This window comes from Eschrichtius robustus, chromosome 17 (assembly GCF_028021215.1).
Source record: "Eschrichtius robustus isolate mEscRob2 chromosome 17, mEscRob2.pri, whole genome shotgun sequence".
Classification (NCBI taxonomy): domain Eukaryota; kingdom Metazoa; phylum Chordata; class Mammalia; order Artiodactyla; family Eschrichtiidae; genus Eschrichtius; species Eschrichtius robustus.
In genome coordinates this window covers 15,466,076-15,486,226 of record NC_090840.1, presented here as the reverse complement: position 1 = coordinate 15,486,226, position 20,151 = coordinate 15,466,076, and the positions used below count along the sequence as shown (strand labels likewise).

Here is a 20,151-nt window from a genome sequence, read left to right as displayed (position 1 = left end):
ATTTGGGTGGGCGAAGAGCCCCGAGGCAGAGAGATAGTTAGGAGCCTAAGCAGGAGTCAGTGTGGGCGCTTAAATGATGCAGGCGATGTTTTCTGGGCAGTAACCATGTTAGAAAACAAACTGGAGGAATTCGGCCTTGAGGCTCACATGTAGAAGGTTCGGGTTGGAGGCTCAGTGAGGACCTTCCAGACTGATCGTTTTGTCCTTTGGGGATTATTCTAGTCTAAAATTATGAAATACTTTTTATCAAATTCACAAATGATGAAAGCAGGGTTTCTGAAATTTTATAAGGGTAGAATATTTCCAGAGCTTCTTGTTTAAAAAAAAAAAAAAATACAGATTTCATAGTGACTCTTATTACCCTGGGATAAAATGCTTTTGCATAGCTCAGAACTGTGGTGTGGTGCCCATTTTCCTTTCTATATCTTTTTTCTTTTTTTTTTTTTTTTTTTTTTTTTATAAATGAAAAGTAACTGTTTATTACTGGAGAAGAGAAGAATGTATACAAGAAAATCTAGATTCTTTCTCCTCATGCACTACTTTGGTAACAAAGTTCCAAATATCAACTATGAAGATATTTACAAGGATAAATCTTTCTTAACATGTGACCATTTACTGTGTGGTGGACATTTTTTCATAGAAATCATATACTTAAACTAAATATAATCATATAGTTTACAAGAAGCTTAGAACATTATATTAACAGAAGACGAGATTATATTTTACTGCAAAATATTATAAAAGTGATACAATTTTGTGGCCTTTAAACATTTAATTACTTGAGTTGAACAGGGGAATGAAGAAAAAAAAAACAAAAAGCCCAACAGAAAAATCATCAGGACACGCCTCACTAAGATTTTTTGTATTCGATTTGTTCTACTTTCACATCGTCTCCAATGAGCTGATACACGTTAAGCGACAACTGTAGAAGCCTGGATATCCATCAACACAAATGAAAGAATAATGTTCGTTTCCAAGGCATATAATATGCTCCAGTGGCAGAACCTGGATTAATGTAGAATTTATTTTCATGCTCAAATGCTTCAAATTTATGTGTGTGTCCTGAAATAAGGATATCCATATCAAACTGCCTCTGCAACAGGGCTAAGCTGGCCATATCTCCCCATGGAATAACTTGATGTCCATGGATCAAACCAATTTTGAACCGCCCAACAGTTACAACTTTCTGTTCTGGATAATTCAGATTCTCATCGAAGTCTCCTCTCACAAGATGAACATCACCAGCCAGAGTCTTGAGATAGTCATAACTGTCTTTGGTACAGAGGTTTCCAGTGCAGAGAATGTGCTGAATCTTTCCTGGTACCAGCAGTTTTTTAAATTTAGCTGGCAAACTGTTGCACCGGTGTGGGATGTGCAGGTCTCCTAATACCAACGCCAACTGGAGATAGAACAGTCTTCATCTTTAGAGGGGGATCCCTTCAGAGATGGATGGAAGTACGTAGTTAATGTGGGACGCATCCTGTCACTGGGCTCCGCTCAGTCACCCCTTTGTATATCTTAAGAGAGTGATAAAGGATTCAGAGGCTTCAGTGAAGTTTTAAAAAATCAAAATAGCAGAAGATGAATATGAGCCCAGCAATACTGGATGTGTGCGAAAAAGTTGGGAACTAGTTATTCATTGAAAGAAAAGATGATTAGGGCAATTGCTTAATAACTGTTTTAGGGAGATAAGGAAGAGAGGGTACCCGCCAGCTGTATTCCATTCACTTAGCGGGGGAAACTAGTGTCTTCCAACCCCGCTGTGCCTGTGAACCATCTTTGGGATCTCATTGAAAGGCAGGTCTGGGTGGAACCCAGGAGTCTGCGTTCCTAACAAGCCCCAGGTGACGCCAGCACCGCTGCTCCTCTGACGCACTCTGCGTGGAAGAACAGACGAGAACCGCGGTCCGTCAGTGTGGCTGTTACTGGACTCGCTGCCAAGGGCGGCGTGTGGCCTCCATCACTGGGTACTATTCTCGGGGACAGAGCGTCGCGTAAATAACCGCCGTGATCATTCTTGGAGGTGGTACTTTCTCGGGGTCCTTCCAGCTCTTTGAGTCTGATTTCGTGGTGTCAGTGAGTATTGCGCGTTTTCTAAATATGTTTATGGGATATGTTAAAAAACACACCCATTTCCATGGAAACCTGCACATAGTAAAAAGGTAGTCGAATAATTAAATCCAGCACCTGAGAGTTGGTTTCGGATGAAATGTCTAAGATTAGTTTCTAGGGAAAACTGGGCCCAACGTTAGGATTTTCACTGTTGCCCAAGCAGAGGAAGGGTTCTGTTAAAGCAAAAATGAGGACCTCCCCGGCTGTCCAGCAGCTGGGGCTCCGCGCTTCCACCGCAGGGGCGCGGGCTCCATCCCTGGTCGGGGACTGAGATCCCGAAAGCCACACTGCGCAGCCAAAAACCAAATAATAATAAAACGGAAGAATTCCAGAGTACACACTGAGGCCAGCTACAGAGTCAGCTGGTTCAGTTTGCTGGGGGCGTTTCTGTGAGTCGCCCTGCCCTGTTCTCTTGTTGCTGTCAGTTTTCTTTGTAGAAGAGCTCTGTGGACAAAACAAAACATTTCCACCACTTTTAAAGTTATTTATTTCCGTTTTTCCAGCCACTTACCCCTCTTCTTTTATTTTAAATAATTCAGTTTGGAAGAAATTTGTAACCAACTTTATGGTAGTCTTATTGTCATAGAAATCCAGAAATGATGGATAACAAGTGTTCTAACCACGTCTCTCTTTTGAAATAAAAGAAAAGCAGTGCCTTTTTTAAATCCCCTTTATAAGTATCACCATTAATATTTTATATTTTTACTGCCTACCTATTTAGGAATAGGTTTTTAAATGTTTTATGAACCCAGCACTAGTTTATATACACATTTCAGAAAGACAGTAGTTTAGCCCTTTAATCTCTGACATATTCACATACTCATTTATTTATAGCTGAATTTCCATTTTCTGTACTTTCATTGTGGTTTTTTTTTCCTTTATTCATCTGGTATGTAAAAGAGATGTTTAAAATACAGCCCCAAGTTTATGGATGATTTTTTGATGATTTCTGTTGGATTTATAAAAGTGAACAGTAGCTGCCTTTCATGAAAGACTTCCTTTCACATTAAGTTCAAAATCTCTGAGTAATTTGGTTTTCTCTTGTTTGTAATGTGTCTAAGAGTAAAGATTCTTTGGTTGACTATTTCTCATCATGTAGCAGCTGCTACTTTTTTGCAGAATTTTGAAAACACACACGAAAAGTGATAGTATGGTATGGTTTCTCAAACAAGAGCTCAGAATTGATCTTATTCCCCTTCTTATCACCATCTTTAATGTCCTACTGGTCTATAAATAAATGAAAGTGTAGATTTCAAGAAATAAGGTTTTTATTGATGATGGATTAACTACCTTCTGCTAGTTCATTACTTACCATTTTGCCAACTTGGACCTCTGTGTGTTCTTCCCTTTATTCCTCTGAATTTTATCCTTGACTTAATATTATATAATACTTGTCAGCTGCCGTCTAGATTGTAACTATATTTGTAATTGCCCAAAATGTAGGAAAATAATTTCTTCATTATGTTGGCAGCCATTTATAAAGTTGGGATTGGAAGTCTGGGTCAGTATTTTTTTCTGTAAGCCAAGTGTATTATGATGTTTCTAAGGGAAGTGATGTAACTCGTGGTATGCCCAAATTTGTAATACTAAGCCACAACGCAGTGTATTTTTCTGAGTATAAAAATGTATTTTTCTGAGTATAAGGTATGGTAACCTGGCTAGATCAAGAATCTTTTATTTTCACCAACTTGCTGAACCTATGCAGTTCAAGTACTGGTCCAACAAAGAGATTGAAGATGGCCTCACTGGGCACAGTCTAGGGTTGAGGTTTCTAAATTAAATGCCAACAGCAAGTCAGCATAGTGCAGTGAGTGGTACTAGAGTTGAGAGGAGAGTGGGAGTGGTCCAGAGTGACTGTGAAGGAGACATGCCGAGCCCGGATGGGAAGGTAGAATTGCAGCTGGAGTAGAGGGTGGGAAACGTGGAACGGGAAGTCTTGGCATTATGATGGGTATGCGGCATCTTCTGGAAAAAGGCCAGTTGACCCAGGGTGGCTGGGACCCACAGGGAAGTCGTGGGCATTACGTTGGGAAAGGTTAGGCTTTACCAAAGTGTGTGTGTCCTTGAATTCCACCACCACCAGCACCCTGTCCCAGGGCCTTAGACATTGCGAGTCAGCTCAGTAATGGGAGAAGGAACCTGACAGCATCGTATCGGGAGAATCAGAGAGAGACTGTAAGCCGGAAAGTGTCTTGAAGGTCCCAGCTCGAGCTGAAGAGGGCCTTGACCAAAGTGGGAATCTGGGTCAAGCATTGGTTTAATGTTTTTAATTAAAAAAAGAAAAAGCATGTAACAAAAATGGGTTATTTTATTATGTGGGAAATCGTTTAGATGCAAATGAGCATCGGTAGTTCTTTTTCTTTAAGCCTTTGGATGTGTCTTCCCTGGGGTGGAGCTGTCTTCCAGAGTACCAGACGGAGTCTCCTCTTCCTCCTGACGCTGGGTTGCAGGCAGGTGCAAACTGGGCAGTCTGCCTTGCCGTGGAGCCCGTGCAGCCTTGCTCGGGTTAAAAGGGAGTGGATTTCACATTAGCCGGTCATCAGCAGAGAGACCTGGGATGGGGGTTGTGGTCGTGTGGGAATAAAAGCTTCTGAAGAAACAGAAGTCGAAAATTGTGAAATAAAGCTAGAGGAAGAGACTATTAACTAGCATCTTTGGGGAATGAGGTCTCAGGCCTAAGAGAATTTGGTAAATAGACAGCATCCACTCTTGGCTGACTTGAGCTCCTTTGTTCATGAAATTTACCGCATCTAAACGTGTGGGTCATTACTCTTTGGGGAATTCCCTCCTCTCTTTGCTTCCGTGACATGCAGATCTGTGGTTCTCCTCCTCCTTGTTGCCACTTTCCTATGTCTGCTCCTTCCTCCCACCCCATGAGTGTACAGTGATCTGGTCACAGTTGTGTTTAAAAAGTTGACTCTGGGAGAGTGTGGAAGCACGAAGGGCAATGGGGGAACCATTCCAGTGCCTGACATCTTCCTGGGAACCGAGGCCATGGTGGGAGAAGGGGCAGGTGCAGAGAGAGCCCCGGCCAGGAGCACGGGCCTCTGCCAGCGCTGGCGAGCGCCCTAGCGACGGGAACGCTTGGGTGGAGCGGGGTGGGCAGCGTAGCGCACACGCTGGGCCCAAGATGGTGCCCCTCACAACGCCTCGCAGGCCGTGGGATGTGGGCTCGGAGCCGCGGACCGCGGGCGAGCAGTGTCGTCGAGGGCACACTTAAGTGGGCGATTTTCTTCACAAGTGACTAGGGCTAAATGGAGAGGACATAGTGTTTCCAGTACACCAGGTTAGAACTGTTTGAAACTGACTCTTGGCTTTAATCCTCAGCATTTCAGGATTCTAGGCCAAAGTGGCACAAAGCATATGAAACCGGCTAGATAGGTCATTCATCCCTAGGTGAATCTATCATTGCTTAAGAATGAGGGAACTTACCTGTAAACTTTATGTTCTCCAAAACATAGAGTAACTTTAAGAGTACAAATTAGAGTATCATTTCCCCTTTTGGTATGACAGTAACTCAGAAACTCTTTTTTAAAACTCCCCAAGTTTGTCAGTTAATTTAAGTTATAGGAGTTTTATATACCATAGAATTTGGAGTGCAGTGTTACCGTTTTATCACCAATCACCTTATATAATAACAAACATAATTTGCACGTTCCTGGTCTACTTTTCTTGACTAACTCAGGAAGTCTAACAACCACGCTTCTTGAGGATTTTAATAAATGTTTACAAGTCCCACTTAACGCATGACAGAGAAATGTCCTATTAGTCCAGCCAAGTGCAGTCTAATTGCAGCTGAGTTCAAAAACATTAATGGAGCTTTTATGCTCATAGTGTCCCTCAGATGGGTCATCAGAACCTCATGAGAAATGAGACTGTGCAATCAACTGGTCTTTTTTGCTAAAATTCAGGAAACTCCTTTGACTACTTCAGTACAAAGTAAATACATAAACGCTTGAAGAGTCAGCGTGGATTTGTGGGAACATAGTGGTCACCTAGGTCGGTGTTGAGTCCCAGCTTTGCAGTGTCTGCCTGTGTGATCTCCACCACAGGGTCTGACAAGCTCTCCAGGCCTCAGCGTTGCCAGCTTTAGAGCGGGGGCAATAAAAACAAAGCTTACAAATCCGACGCCTGTATGTGTGTCCGGCTTATCTCTGTTAGGCACTGAATGAAGTATATCTATTATTTAGGGTTGTTGTTTGTGTCTGGCTGCGATAGTATTTTACTACTTTTGTCTTTAAGGGAAAAAAAAAATGTTCTCTAATCAACTAGCTTTTCCATGGGCCTGAGATGAAGTTTGTCTCTTTACAGGCAGCCGTTCGGCAACTCTCCAGATGACTTGCTGTGTCCACATCCTGCAGCGGAGTCTCCAAGTGACGAAGGCGCTCTCCTGGACCAGCTGTACTTGGCCTTGCGGAACTTCGATGGCCTGGAGGAGATCGACAGAGCCCTGGGGATACCCGAGCTGGTCAGCCAGGTGGGCACAGAGCAAAGCTGGTGGGGACCGAGCACTTGCGTGGGCACGGAGGTATCTGTTCTCTTTTGTCGGCAGATAATCTGCAGTCTGCTTTTTAGAATGCTTTCTTACCTCTAAACAAGCAAGCTCTGTTTTCTGTCTCCCCCGCTCCTTGTTACTCCCACATCAAGAATGGAAAATACTGAGACTGAGTTTGACCTGTACGTTTGGGTCAATTGAGCTGAAAGGCAGAAACTCAAGTCCAGCTCATCTACTGACAGGGAGGAACATGCAGGGGGGCAGAGAAGCCAAGAACAGAACATTGCTGCCCCAGCAATCCAGAACCTTCCATCTAATAACTAGTATCCTTAAAATGGTTCTAACAAACCTAGGGGCAGGACAGGAATAAAGACACAGATGTAGAGAATGGACTCGAGGACACAGGGAGGGGGAAGGGGAAGCTGGGATGAAGTGAGAGAGTGGCATGGACACATATACACTACCAAATGTAAAATAGATAGCTAGTGGGAAGCAGCCGCATAGCACAGGGAGATCAGCTCGGTGCTTTGTGACCACCTAGAGGGGTGGGATAGGGAGGGTGTGCGGGAGATGCAAGAGGGAGGGGATATGGGGATATACATATGCATATAGCTGATTCACTTTGTTATATAGCAGAAACTAATACACCATTGTAAAGCAATAACACTCCAATAAAGATGAAAAATAAAACATAATTAAATAAAAACTAGTATCCTCAGTCACTCTTCATCTTAACATTTGTGGGCTCGTGATAGGAAGCTACTTGTGCTAAAAGAATATGTTGCAAGTAAGTTAGCAGAAGTCTTTTTTTTTTTTTTTTTTTTTTTTTTTTTGGCTGTGTTGGGTCCTTGTTGCTGCGCGCGGGCTTTCTCTAGTTGTGGCGAGCGGGGGCTACTCTTCATTGTGGCGCACGGGCTTCTCATTGCGGTGGCTTCTCTTGTTGCGGAGCACGGGCTCTAGGCGCACGGGCTTCAGTAGTTGTGGCTCACGGGCTCAGTAGTTGTGGCTCGTGGGCTCTAGAGCGCGGGCTCAGTAGCTGTGGCACACAGGCTTAGTTGCTCCGTGGCATATGGGATCTTCCCGGACCAGGGCTCGAACCCGTGTCCCCTGCATTGGCAGGCGGACTCTTAACCACTGCGCCACCAGGGAAGTCCCAGCTGAAGTCATTTTAAAGGTAGCTGCAGTTCATTCATCATTTTGCCCTCTGTGTGGATTTAGCCACAGTCACATGGGGGCTATTTAATATCGATGGGAATGTAAAGACGTTAGCCAGTCTTAGTGGGCTTCCCCCTCCTGGTGATTAGTTGGTGACATAAAGTCATTAACTGCATCAAGAGTGCTTTATAGCAACAATATAATAAGTAACCTAACATAGCCTCATGAAATAACTTAGGACTTTTCTGAATCTGGCTATGCAGCCCAGTTTGTGTGAAGCAGGCATCCTGGTTTCCTGTAGAAAGAGTCACCTGGAAAAAACGATCAGTCTCACTGCTGTCTTCCTCTTTTCTCGGCATGAATCGTCTTTATTTCTTATTGCTAAGCAATGCCTTCCAGGGTTCGCTCTGCTTCGTGGACGTAGGACGTATCGTGAGGGTCTGTGGGAAGGGAGATGCAGAGCCATTGGAGACCTCTCTGAAGCATTCAAAACAGCCCTGTCACAATCCCCACGTTCAGCAGACATAAGTGGGAGTTAAGACTTGATAGTTCATACTGAGAACAGAGCAGAATGGAAAGAAACGACTTGAGGTTACATGATATAACCCGAAATAAGAGAGGAAAATGGAGTTGAAGTATTTCCTGTGTGGCTGGTTTGCTTTGCCTTTAGTGCTGGTGAGAATTTAGCATTCACTGTTGTTATCCCTGAGTTTTGTCTAAGTGACATTTAAAGATGTGATTCTTGGGGTTGCTGAGTGACCCGGACCATTGTTTGTATCAAAAGTGGTATCATTTCATCATTTAATATCTTCAGTCTCTCTTTTTTTTTTTTCATTTATTTGTGTTGTTTCTGTTTTGTCTCATCAAATCCCTCATCCTTATATCATATTAAACTGAATTATAGAAATAATGATTGTTAGGTGGAGTCGGGAACTGTAGAATACACGTGGACTTTATTTGCACTCATCAGAGTTGTGTGTTTTCTTTAAAAATGGATATTAAACTTTCTCTCTGTTAAAGATGGGCAAATATTTAAAGATCTGAGATAGTTTTGTGCATGTAGTTAGAGCAGTAATTCAACAGTGAATGGTTTCCCCCAAGCGGGCTCCATCCACATTTTTAAAACTACTACGGGCAGGGGAATGGACCCCGTTCTCACGGGTCCACGTGACCTAAGCCCAGGATTCTGGGTGGCCCCAAGCCCTGCTCTCACATGGGTAGACCGGCTTGAGGAAAGCTTAGGCTGGTACTAGGCTAAAGCAAACCTGAGAGATGATTTTGCTGTTGCGTCCTTCCCTCCTGTCTGTTGGGAGGTTTGTAGCAGAAGGAAGAGGAGAATGAACCAGGTGCACCTTCCTGCTCTACACAGAGTCATGTAGGGCCACCTGCCTCGAAGGTGTGCCCCTTGGAGAAGTTCTGGATTTTCCGCACCCGCCTCCTTCTGACCCAGATAGGGTAGCCCTAAGAAGTCAAGGATAACGAACATGTTAAATACGGCTAGTAGGAAATAAGATGGTGGCAGAATGTGGGGGTGTGTAGGGAATTCTGACGACCCCAGAAAGCAGTCAGATACAGGTGGTGTTTCACACTGGTGAGCAGCTCAGGTCCTACATCACAGACTCTACTGGAACCCACTCCTCACTAGCCAGACAGGCTTGTTGCAATTTGCTGCACATCTACAAGTCTCAGTTTTGTTATCTGCAAAATGGGAATAGTGGTGGGCACCCCAACACTGCTGATCCCAGCCAGGTACCCAGGCAGCTGTCTAGTTAAAGTGATTAATACAGGTGTGACTAATCAAATCAGAACACTTAACACGTGGGAATTCCCTGGCGGTCCAGTGGTTAGGACTCTGCACTTTCCTGCCGGGGCCCGGGTTTAACCCCTGCTTGGGGAACTAAGATCCCACGAGCCGGCAAAGAAAAACAAGCCCCTCGAGGCGTCTAGGGGACATTCGCATTCTTCCAACTGGCGGCATCAGTAGGAGGCATTCCGTAGTCACAGCCCATCTCTCCCTGCCCTCGGAAGAAGTGCTGCTGGGAGTCAAGCCTGACCCCTGCTTCTCACCTCAAGTAACTGGATCTCTGGAACAGAGGCATTTTCTAGGAAGACAAGTGGAGTCAAGGTAGAAGTCCCTTTGTGTAGTAAGTACAGTAGCAGAAGCCTCAAATACAGGGCAGTGAGAGGAAACAGCCTTCTGTTCACCCTGCGGTTCTCAGTGGTTTTATTTATCTGTTTGTTACCCGGGGGCTTTCTCTTCAGAGCCAAGCGGTGGATCCAGAGCAGTTCCCAAGTCAGGATTCCAACATCATGCTGGAGCAGAAGGCCCCCGTGTTCCCACAGCAGTATGCACCTCAGGCGCAGATGGCCCAAGGCAGCTACACTCCCATGCAGGATCCAAGCTTCCACACCATGGGGCAGCGGCCGAGTTACGCCACGCTCCGCATGCAGCCCAGACCCGGCCTCAGGCCCACGGGCCTGGTGCAGAGCCAGCCCAACCAGCTGAGGCTTCAACTGCAGCATCGCCTCCAAGCACAGCAGGTGCGTTCCTGGCCGCGCCTGGAAAATCGGGGGGCAGCGCGGGGGCGGGGCGGGGGGGGGGGTGGGTACACAGGGAAGGTGGACGTGAGCCCAGGGGTCCTTTTGGAGGCCTTAAAGCTCCTTCTGTCCTTTCCAAGAGGGTGAAAACGTTGCCACGTTACCTTACAACTTCCATACTCCTTTCTGCTTCACCTCCTTCCCTTCTTTCTCTCTCCTCCACTAACTCCACTCCAGCCTAGAGCAGCTCTTTGGTTTCCTAGCTCTATTATTTACTGAGGGGCTAACCTTGAGCTCTGTGAGCCTCAGTGTTTACATCTGTACAGTGGGGTTGCTGTACAGTCTCGGGCAGTATGTGTGTGTCTGTGGGGCCCGGCACAGTTTCTGGCCCAAAGGGAGCTCCCAGGACAACGGTAGCTCCTGCCATTCGTCCTATCTTGTGGCCAGAATCATCACTCTTAGTGGAGTGGTGGCAGAGGGTGCTGCCTTCTGGAATACCTATTTAGCTCAAGAAAGTGTGTTCTCACTGAAACAAGCCTGGACAGATTTCTCTCATGTAGTAAATAATCGTGTTGTGGGCTCTTAAATCGGCTCTCCTTTTTTTCCCCTCTGCTTTTTTCCTAATCTTCCTCTTGGCCTCCTTTTCTGATCATTCTACTCCCTTGCCCCCTTGCAAACAGCGTGTTTTCCAAACTGTCCAAAATGTAACTTCTCAGCTATAAGCAATGGGAAACCTCAATGATAACTAGCTTTACAAGGGAATCCAGGTACAAACCGTGTGGTTTCAATGTCCAGCAGCAAGCAGATGTCGGGTTGGCGGGGAGAGGGGCAATTTCTTGAGGAAGGTGATTTGAAATAGAATATATTCCGATTGAAAATATGTTGACTGCCGTGTGTATGCGTTTAGAATCGCCAGCCACTCATGAATCAAATCAGCAATGTTTCAAACGTGAACCTGACCCTGAGGCCTGGAGTACCCACACAGGTAAGGGGCAGACCAGCCGTCAGCTTTTACTGGATCCGCTTAACTTCTCTTGTCATCTCTTCCCCCTTGATATCCCACGTAAAGTAACTCAGAAGGCCATATACCTAGATCCAGATCCACACGATGGAGGTCGTGTCGTTCGCTTATCTTGTCTGGTCTGCCGCTTTTGTGGTTCCCTCCTCATCACTGCCATGTTTATTGCCAGGTACAGTCAATTATCGTTATTCACACTGGTTGTGTTCTGTAAAGTTACTGCAAACACTGAATCAGCGAATATTGAACCGTTGCTCCTAGGAGAAATAAAGGGTTCGTTTCCTTTGAGCCTCTTGGTCACATTTTCATGAATCAACGTGTGTGTCTGTTTGAGGACACCTTGTTTAATATATATTGTTGATTCATTAACGTTGAACTCACAGCCAGCAGCACTGTACCGGATGCCTGCGTGAAGCTCATCTAACTCCCAGATTTTCCCCATAAGGCACATCGCAGCCCCCTGTGCTTACTTAGGACACTAGGCAGCACTTCAGCACTTCTCAGGAGCCATTTTAAACAGCAGAGTCACCAACAAAAAGCACGACAATGTGAAAAACGTGGAACTAAGTAGTCCACACAAAGGACACTTGTGCGCAGTACGAGGGCTGAAACAAGAAGCAGTGCCGCCTGGTCTCAGCCTCAGGTGGGGATGGGCACGTTGGGCTTCTCACATTTTTTGCTGCTCTGCACGTGTCCATAAATCACGACAGTGCCGTGAGTATTGGTTCTGGGGTGACCAGTAAATGTTAGGTAGGCAAGCTCACCAGTGCAGAATCCACGAATAATGAGGTTGACTGTATACTTGCCAGGACCCGTAGCCAGCCTGGCGCCACTTACTGACAGCAAGCACGGGTGCCCTGCCCGTCCTGTCCTGGCCTCCCTACGCGCCTGCCTCCGTTCAGCCTTTTCTGAAGTGCTTCAAAGCCACCTTTTGGCACAGTGACTTGGTTTCCCTTTAGACTTGAATGTCCCTTAATGAGACTCTGAACTGCCGTCCTCAGGGTTTCTGCACAGAGTCCTCTTACAGACAGGACTGGGGTTCCTGTGGGCTCCCTTCGTTACCTGTGCCCTCTCACAGTGAGTCTCAAGTTACTTGATACTGACATCAAACCTAACGCATGTCAGTCATTGCAAGGTTTCAGAATCATCACCTCTACAGAATTCAGAAGCTCACATTCTCAACCACCAGTTGGTCAGCTCTAAACTGTTCTCTTCTGTTTGCCAAATAATTTCTCACGAGACAGTACCCTTTGTTATCCTATTTCTAACATACAGGTTGTTTTTCGATCTGTCTCCACCCCCAATGTCTTCCTCCGTGTTTTGCCCCCCGTTCCAGGCACCTATTAACGCACAGATGCTGGCCCAGAGACAGAGGGAAATCCTGAACCAGCATCTTCGACAGAGACAAATGCATCAGCAACAGCAAGTTCAGCAGCGAACTCTGATGATGAGAGGACAGGGGCTGAACATGGCGCCCAGCGTGGTGGCTCCTAGTGGTGTGCCAGCCACTATGAGCAGCCCCCGGGTCCCCCAGGCAAATGCGCAGCAGTTTCCCTTCCCTCCGAACTACGGTACGGGACTTACACCGCCGCCGCCTTTCACCAGTCCTTTCTCCCCAGTGTCCCCCAGTCCTGGGTCACAGCTCCTCTCTCGCAGCTCTTTGCGTGGCTCCCAGATGAACCTGGCTAACCGGGGGATGCTGGGAAACCTGGGAGGACCACTGGGGCCCGTCAGGGGTCCCCAGGTCCAGCACGGTACCTTCCAGTCTCTCAGCTCAGGTGCCACCTTTGCTCTGAGTGCAGGTCTTTCCTTAAGAATGACCGGCGTAGGTGTGCGTGCGTAGAGTGCCTCTGCCGGTCATGCGTGTGAGTGCGTGTGAATGTCTGCGCTTATGTCAGTGTCTGTAAACACAGGTGCATGTGTGTATGCTTATACTTGAAAACCTCTGAGTCTAAAAACAATAGATAGATACAAAATGTTGAAAGACGTATATCATTGTAAGTATTTTACAGACTTTCTACAGCTTTTGAAAAATAAAGGCTCTCAATATTATACCAGATCTTTAACGAATTGATCATTCTTGAGAAGCGCTGCACAGAAACCACAGCGGACGACCTCTTAATTTTCTTCGTATTGATTTGTTGTTTAATGTCAGTCTTAAGAGACAAGCGTGCAATGTCATAACGTTAATATTTGTGTGCATGTCATATTCGATTAATAGTTGAATTATTGATAAAAGTAAGGGCTGACATCAAGGTTAATATTCAAAATGACTTTCCCCATCTTCCGCCAGAGTTCTCTAGAAACAAGTACCAAGTCTTTGTGGTGCTTAGCCTCACGTCTCCTATTTCTTTAAAGAAACAGAAAGATAATGTGCAGCTTTTTCCTGTGTGATCTTAAGCTTTTCTTCTGTGGCTCATTAAAGCATTAATTAAATATGCATGTTTAACACATCTTCTGGGCAAAAATGGGCTTACCTCAATGTCATCCCTGAAGTTTTCTAAGAAGCCGCCTCCTTTGTTTCCCAACTCTTCCTCTCTTTCCTTTTTGATGATTTAGGAAAGACTGCTAAAAGTTCTTTCTTTCCTTTTGCCTCTGCACTGAATAAGAAGCTTACATGGAATTTGTTTTTCTTATTCTTGCTAATCTTGTGTAGCGCAAAAGTATGATAGAGCCCTTTATAAATACACAACAAGCTAATCGTGAATGCAGTTACTTTCTAAAATTTTTTTTATTTTTTGGCCATGTCGCACAGCTTGTGAGATCCCAGTTCCCCAACCAGGGATCGAACCCAGGCCCTCGGCAGTGAAAGTGCGGAGTCCTAACCACTGGACTGCCACGGAATTCCCACAGTCACTTACTTTTAAAAACGCATCTATCTCATCATAGAATAACTTGGGTTAATTTAATAAAAAATTATTCAAGTGTGTTGGCTTTTTACATATAGCTAAACCTTAATCCAAGTTAATCCAGTTGTGGTGATATATAAACCTTGAAAGACTGTTTCCGGTCAAAGAGAAATATACACATTTGGCTCATTCTTGATTTGCAAGGGATATGGGGAAAGAATAGTCTCTCTCTCTACCTCTAGTCGTGATGGTTAATATCGTTCCTAGGCACCCCTCTAATTACTATAGAGAACCAAGGTATGGAGAGTTTTTCTTCATGCATTTTATTCCATCTTGGAATCTTTTTTAAATGTATATAATTTACCAGCACATGATCAGGTATTTGATGGTAATTTTCTTTGTGTATTTGATTTGAACGTTCTCTTCTGTCCCCCGTCTCAACAATAAAACTAACCATCTCCTTTGGATTTCTGTGTTGTTTTTTAAGGAATAAGTCAGCAGCCTGATCCAGGCTTTGCTGGGGCCACCGCGCCCCAAAGCCCTCTGATGTCGCCCCGGCTGGCGCACACGCAGAGCCCCATGCTGCAGCAGTCCCAGGCGAACCCAGCCTACCAGGCCTCCACAGACATGAACGGGTGGGCGCAGGGGAGCATGGGCGCAAACAGGTATGCCGCGTGTCTGTGTCTTTTTGGTAGAAATGATCACCAGGGAATCTTTCCGTAGCCCACCTGTCTCTCTTCTGGATTTTTCTTCTTTGCTCAAGCAAGCAATACCAAGTAAACTGCTGAGTAAGCCAGTCTACTTTTCCTAGGGCAGAAGTTACCAGAATTTACCAAACCTTAGCTTAATGTTTTTTCCTGGGGAGTAAAAGGAACTCCCCTAAGAAGGTAGCAGCGCCACCAATGGATGATAGAAACCGCTGTGGGAGGCAGTGGCCTAGAAGCCACCCTCCATCAGTACAGGTAATAACAGCAAACAGAAGCCTTGTCTGGTACAGACATGACAGTGGGACGTGTCCTTCCAGACCTTCACGGTAATGTGGGGAAAAGGACAGAGCGCGGGCCGTGGCCCCTGCAGCTTCGCCAAGGGCTTCTTCCCCCGCTGTTTCTTACCCCACCACCTCCTGGTGTCCCACCCGGATTCTCTCAGCCTAGATTTATTCATTCTGAAGGAAACGCCTGAGAAACCAGTGCTCAAAACTGCCTGCCTGTTTGCCCGAGGGCTCTAACATTTTCATCTTTCACTGTGTTTCTAGCATGTTTTCGCAGCAGTCCCCTCCACACTTCGGACAGCAGGCAAACACCAGCATGTACAATAACAATATGAACATCAGTGTATCCATGGCGACCAACACAGGTGGCATGAGCAACATGAACCAGATGACCGGACAGATCAGCATGACCTCAGTGACCTCCGTGCCTACGTCAGGGCTGTCCTCCATGGGTCCCGAGCAGGTGAGCACCCCAAGGAGAAGCCCCCCGCGGGCTTCTGATTGTAACTTCTTGTCTATTTTTGCATTAAATGTGTCTTTCCATGTGCTTAACATCTGCCATCAACTCCCATATTTATGTTGAAGAGTATTTTTTTCACCTCACCATCACTTGTGTTGGTGTGATTAACAGAAATACTTGATCATGATGAAATGAACATGAAAGGATCCCTGACTGCTCAAAGATCTTTTAAAATATTTCTTAACTTTCTTGTCTTCTGAATTTTTCTCTCATTTGAGGGATTTAGCAATATCTAAAATGAATCTCGAAAAATGGAGTGGTGAAAGGTGTTTTTTTAAATAGTTTTATTTTGGGATTTTTAAGAACTGATTTTTTTCTAAATATAAAACCAGATGAAAAGCAAAGGCCAAACTACCTGCCATCCAGTTAGCTTTAAATGATAGTTCACGTGTGCAGGGAGACTGACACAGGGCATCCAAAAACTACTCTTCATCATCTCTGGGATGTGGATACCATGATTTTTTTTTTTTTTTTTTTTTTTTGGTGTGTATTTTTTTTTTTAATAATTCTGTTTTGCGTTGAATAATACTGAAATGATTCTGCCATCCCTAAGTACATGCCAGCTTCACTTGGTGGCAAAGAGACTCAAAGCACTTGATACGTAGGTAGCCAGCCTGGGCTTCAGAAATCTATGATGGGTAAAGATATTGGTTAATAATTTTTAAACTGTATTAAAGACCTTATTTTTAAAGGGCACAAAATGCTGGGCATTCTACCACCTCACTAGTTCAGGCAAAGTGTTAATGGGGCAAGGACCCTGAACCTTATTTCAAATTTGGAGAAATTGAGGCATGGAAAGTTTAAACAAATTAACCAAGTGTCATTGACAGCACCATAAATTTCCATTAGATCATGGTTGTGAGAATGGTGAAAGATTGAAAGTTTAATTAGGTCTACTGAATCCTGATGTTGGTAAAGGACAATTTGTGTGAAAATTTACTAAATTTTACAATGCCTCAGTGTTTTATTCTGTAAAAAGAAGATTAATAAAAATGCAAAGTGATGCATGAGAAAATATAAAGCACTTTGCAATTTAAGAAGGCTTTATTTATGCGTGCGTGAAATAATAATTTGCACTTCTCTGGTTGAATTGATTGTACTTCCCTGGTGGCTAAATGCTTATTTGTATAAATTAAACATAAATTAAAGAAAAATAGACTTTCATCTTTTCAATGGAGAAAATATAGTGTGGATGCTGAATTTTCTACCAGAGTGGACCACCAGCAGTTCCTGCCTTGCTTTCTAGGGAAAGTGTAATTTGTAAAAGAAATGTACAGATGCCAAGGAATAGTTCACTTAGAAAAGATTCACAAGATCCTGCCCCGTTTGGGGTATTCACACCTGCTCTTGCTAATCAGTAACTTGCCTAAAGTAACAGACATCAGGAATCACTGATCTAATTTGCACTCAAAAAAGTGAACATGTTAAGGCATAAGAATGTTTCTAATATTACCATCTCTGTTGGATTTCTCTACAGAATACAAAAAAAAAAAATTTAATTGTGAAGGCAGCGAGTGTATTATAAGGATTTATTTTCATGTCCCTTCGCACTCCCCCCAGAACATATGCATGGAAGAACAGATAAGGGAAGTGGCCGTTTTTATGTAGTCCTTTCTCCCCATAATTCTACTCCTAGAAACAAAGCAGCAGGTTAGTGGGTGGTTATTTCCCATACGCTTCTGGATGTCTCACTGAATAAAGCCCCTGTGCTGTCCTGCCGCCCTCAGGTTAATGATCCTGCTCTCAGAGGAGGCAGCCTTTTCCCAAGCCAGCTGCCTGGAATGGATATGATTAAGCAGGAGGGAGACGCACCACGGGTAAGAGACAGCAGAGAAGCAAGCCGTGAATGCAGTAGTAAAGTGAATGTGACGTTCTGTAGACTAAAATGGGCATAGATACGGTGTCCGCCAGCGGATTGAAGAGAGTTGTGTAATACTTGCGATTTTTTTTTTAAATGTCTTGTAATTTTATCGGACATACAGTGGTTTTTGTGTGAATAATTTTTTCTCTAAGCTCATTTCAACTGAGCTGACGGTGGTGTGTGAATTAAGAACACTAATTCTGCCCTGGAGTGAAATTATTATAGCCAAGCAGAAAATCAAGTAGCAAGGAATTAATCGTGTGAGGGCAAACTGATTCAGTTTTGCTTTTTCTGAATCATAATGTCTGCCTTTTCAGAAGGATGAAGAGGAGCTAACTTATCATTGCGCTCTCTCCCTTAATTAAGTCTAAGTTTACTCTAAGTGTTTTTCTATATTTCATTTTAGTTAGGCCACCATCTTATATATATATTATTTGCCTATTGCCTTAAACACTTGTTCGAGGGAAGAGTGATATTACCGTGTTCAGCCAAATCTTGAAACAGTAGAACGATCAGTGCTTAGAAGCCACCCGAGTTGGGAGCCTGGCGGCAGGCCTGCCAGAGGGACCGGGAGGGCTCTGAGCGACCTGGCACAGGTGAACGGGGCCCTCTGAAGGTGGGGCAGATACAGTCCTGAGCAGCAGGTAATTCTCTTCTAAAGCAGAAGTCCTCTCTCAGTGGAGAAAAAGAAATTCTCTCATCATCATTAGGGACGATGTGGAATTTCCTACACAACGGTGGATCTTGGATCATTTTGTTAGTATTATTAGCATTCAAGTTCAAAAAGTAATAGCATAAATTTGATCCAGATTTTAACGACACAGTGTGTGGCTTGTCTCGTTTGAAGAACCACGGTCACGGTCACGGTGTGGCGCCGAGGCTTGGCGGGGCGGGGCGGGGCGGAGGGAGTCCCTCGGATGTTTTGTGTACGAACCCAGATGCGCACGTCATCTGAACGGTGAACGAATGGATTTAGTCGGTCTAACAGAAAATGGAGTGTACTGCATACTGACCAAGGGTCTAGACTCTAAATGTGCCATCGATGGGGGCTGGAAGGCCGCGGGGCACCGGCGTCTCCCCTGCCGCCGGGCCTGCCCTGCCCTGCCCTCCGCTGCGGCCCTGCACACAGGGGCGGCCTGTGCGCAGAAGCAGGGCCTTGAAACCTGGGCGGCACCTCCCAGAGGAACGATGGCGTCAGCGCCAACTAGGCTCCCACAGGACAGCCCGTTCTAACCCAGAAGTGCCGGGAGCTTAGCCTCCGAGCGCGTGGTGTCTCTCTGGGCGGAAGAAGCGCGTGTAGGCGGCCAGGCTCGCATTTCGCTCCGCGGATCCCCGCCAGGAGCCCGGGCCTCCCTCCCGCCACTGCCGGGTATCCGTGCGCGGCCGGGGCACGCGGCGAGGCCCCGGGAAGCACTGCCCGGCCGAGCCGGCAGCCCAGCCTTGCGCTCCTGTCTTCCGAGAGCCCCGGAAAGTGAGCAGCCTTAGTATTAGGTGCTTTCTTCTGCCACCACGTTACCTCCACGAAGGAAAGACTCGCCGTCTGTAAAGCGGAGCACTCGGGTGGCCCACGGTCTGGTGCAGAAGCCACCCACCTGTATTGAGCGTTCGGCACAGGCCTGAGTCTCTGCTTAGAGCTTTATTTGGAGCAGCTCACTGAAACCGCAGCCCAGCGCGTGGCAGATCCACTGTTCTGAGAGTTTGCTGACTCGCCCGAGGTCCTGCGACACAGGAGATGAACCCCGGCGGGCCGACCCCTGGCTGCTGTCGGCCCTGCGCCATATACCACCCACCTCTCCCAAGGCAGCCCAGGGCTCTTGTGAGACTTCTTCAAGGGTCTATGCAGGTAGCACTGGAAATGCAGGCCAAAAAGGAACATATTACTTCATTCGTTGGGGCCATCCCTTTCTCTCTCTATAGGTCCTAAAGGGAAGGAAACGATACTTAAACGTACTCTGGGACAGACAGTGAAGACTCAGCTGCATACTTAGTAACTGAGTCCTCCCTCGGGCACGGGGGGGGGGCCTCACCTCAGCACGGAGGAAGCCCCCTGAGTGAGGGGAGGGAACGCACCTTTTGGCCTCTGAAGCACCACGGACCGTGCGGGCCCATGGTAGATATTTAGGCCTCCCCCGCGTGTTTAGGCAGGGAGACTGAATCTCTGAAGACTGGGCACTTACCCCAGGTCACACGGCTAGCAGTGGTGGAATCTACCGGAGGCCAAGAGGGGGACCACCCCGAGCAGCAGCACAGAGGGGCCCAGACCTCCCAGGCTGTCTCGACTGGCGCAGCACAGGGCAGAGGAGAGATGCAGGCAGGCGGCCGGCGGAACCAGATGTTCACGCACGTCGGGGTACCGGGCGGGGGGGGGGCCCTGAGAAACCTGAATCGGAACGATGAGCATTAGGGTCACAAAAGGCAACTTTCGGTAAACATAGGGTGTTCTCTCCATCCAAATGCCTTTCGGATCCGTGGTGAGAAGTCTCTCTGTTACCGTCTAGCCTGGGCCATTTATACCCCTCTCACTTCCTGCTTTTTTCCGGTCCCCCTCTTGAATCTGGCTTCTCCATCTATACTTTGTTCATGCTAAATGTTAAAGCCAGGTAACAGTCTGT

At 46.0% G+C, this 20,151-nt stretch overlaps 1 protein-coding gene and 1 pseudogene across 5 annotated transcripts in view; one reads left to right on the top strand and one right to left on the bottom strand.

The window, feature by feature from the left end:
- The window catches only part of NCOA2 (nuclear receptor coactivator 2), a 269,141-nt gene that overhangs the window by 244,015 nt on the left and 4,975 nt on the right, over positions 1 to 20,151 (top strand). For all 5 annotated transcript variants that reach the window (XR_011070653.1, XM_068525333.1, XM_068525334.1 and 2 more), the window contains exons 16-22: positions 6,424 to 6,589; positions 10,025 to 10,303; positions 11,208 to 11,285; positions 12,655 to 12,889; positions 14,655 to 14,832; positions 15,423 to 15,621; positions 17,406 to 17,495. Coding sequence is in view for 4 of the 5 variants with exons in the window: in XM_068525333.1 (XP_068381434.1) it covers positions 6,424 to 6,589; positions 10,025 to 10,303; positions 11,208 to 11,285; positions 12,655 to 12,889; positions 14,655 to 14,832; positions 15,423 to 15,621; positions 17,406 to 17,495 (1,225 nt within the window). In the remaining variant the exon portion in view is untranslated. The remainder of the gene's footprint in view (positions 1 to 6,423; positions 6,590 to 10,024; positions 10,304 to 11,207; positions 11,286 to 12,654; positions 12,890 to 14,654; positions 14,833 to 15,422; positions 15,622 to 17,405; positions 17,496 to 20,151) is intronic.
- On the bottom strand, positions 851 to 4,862 carry LOC137751602 (vacuolar protein sorting-associated protein 29 pseudogene; annotated as a pseudogene).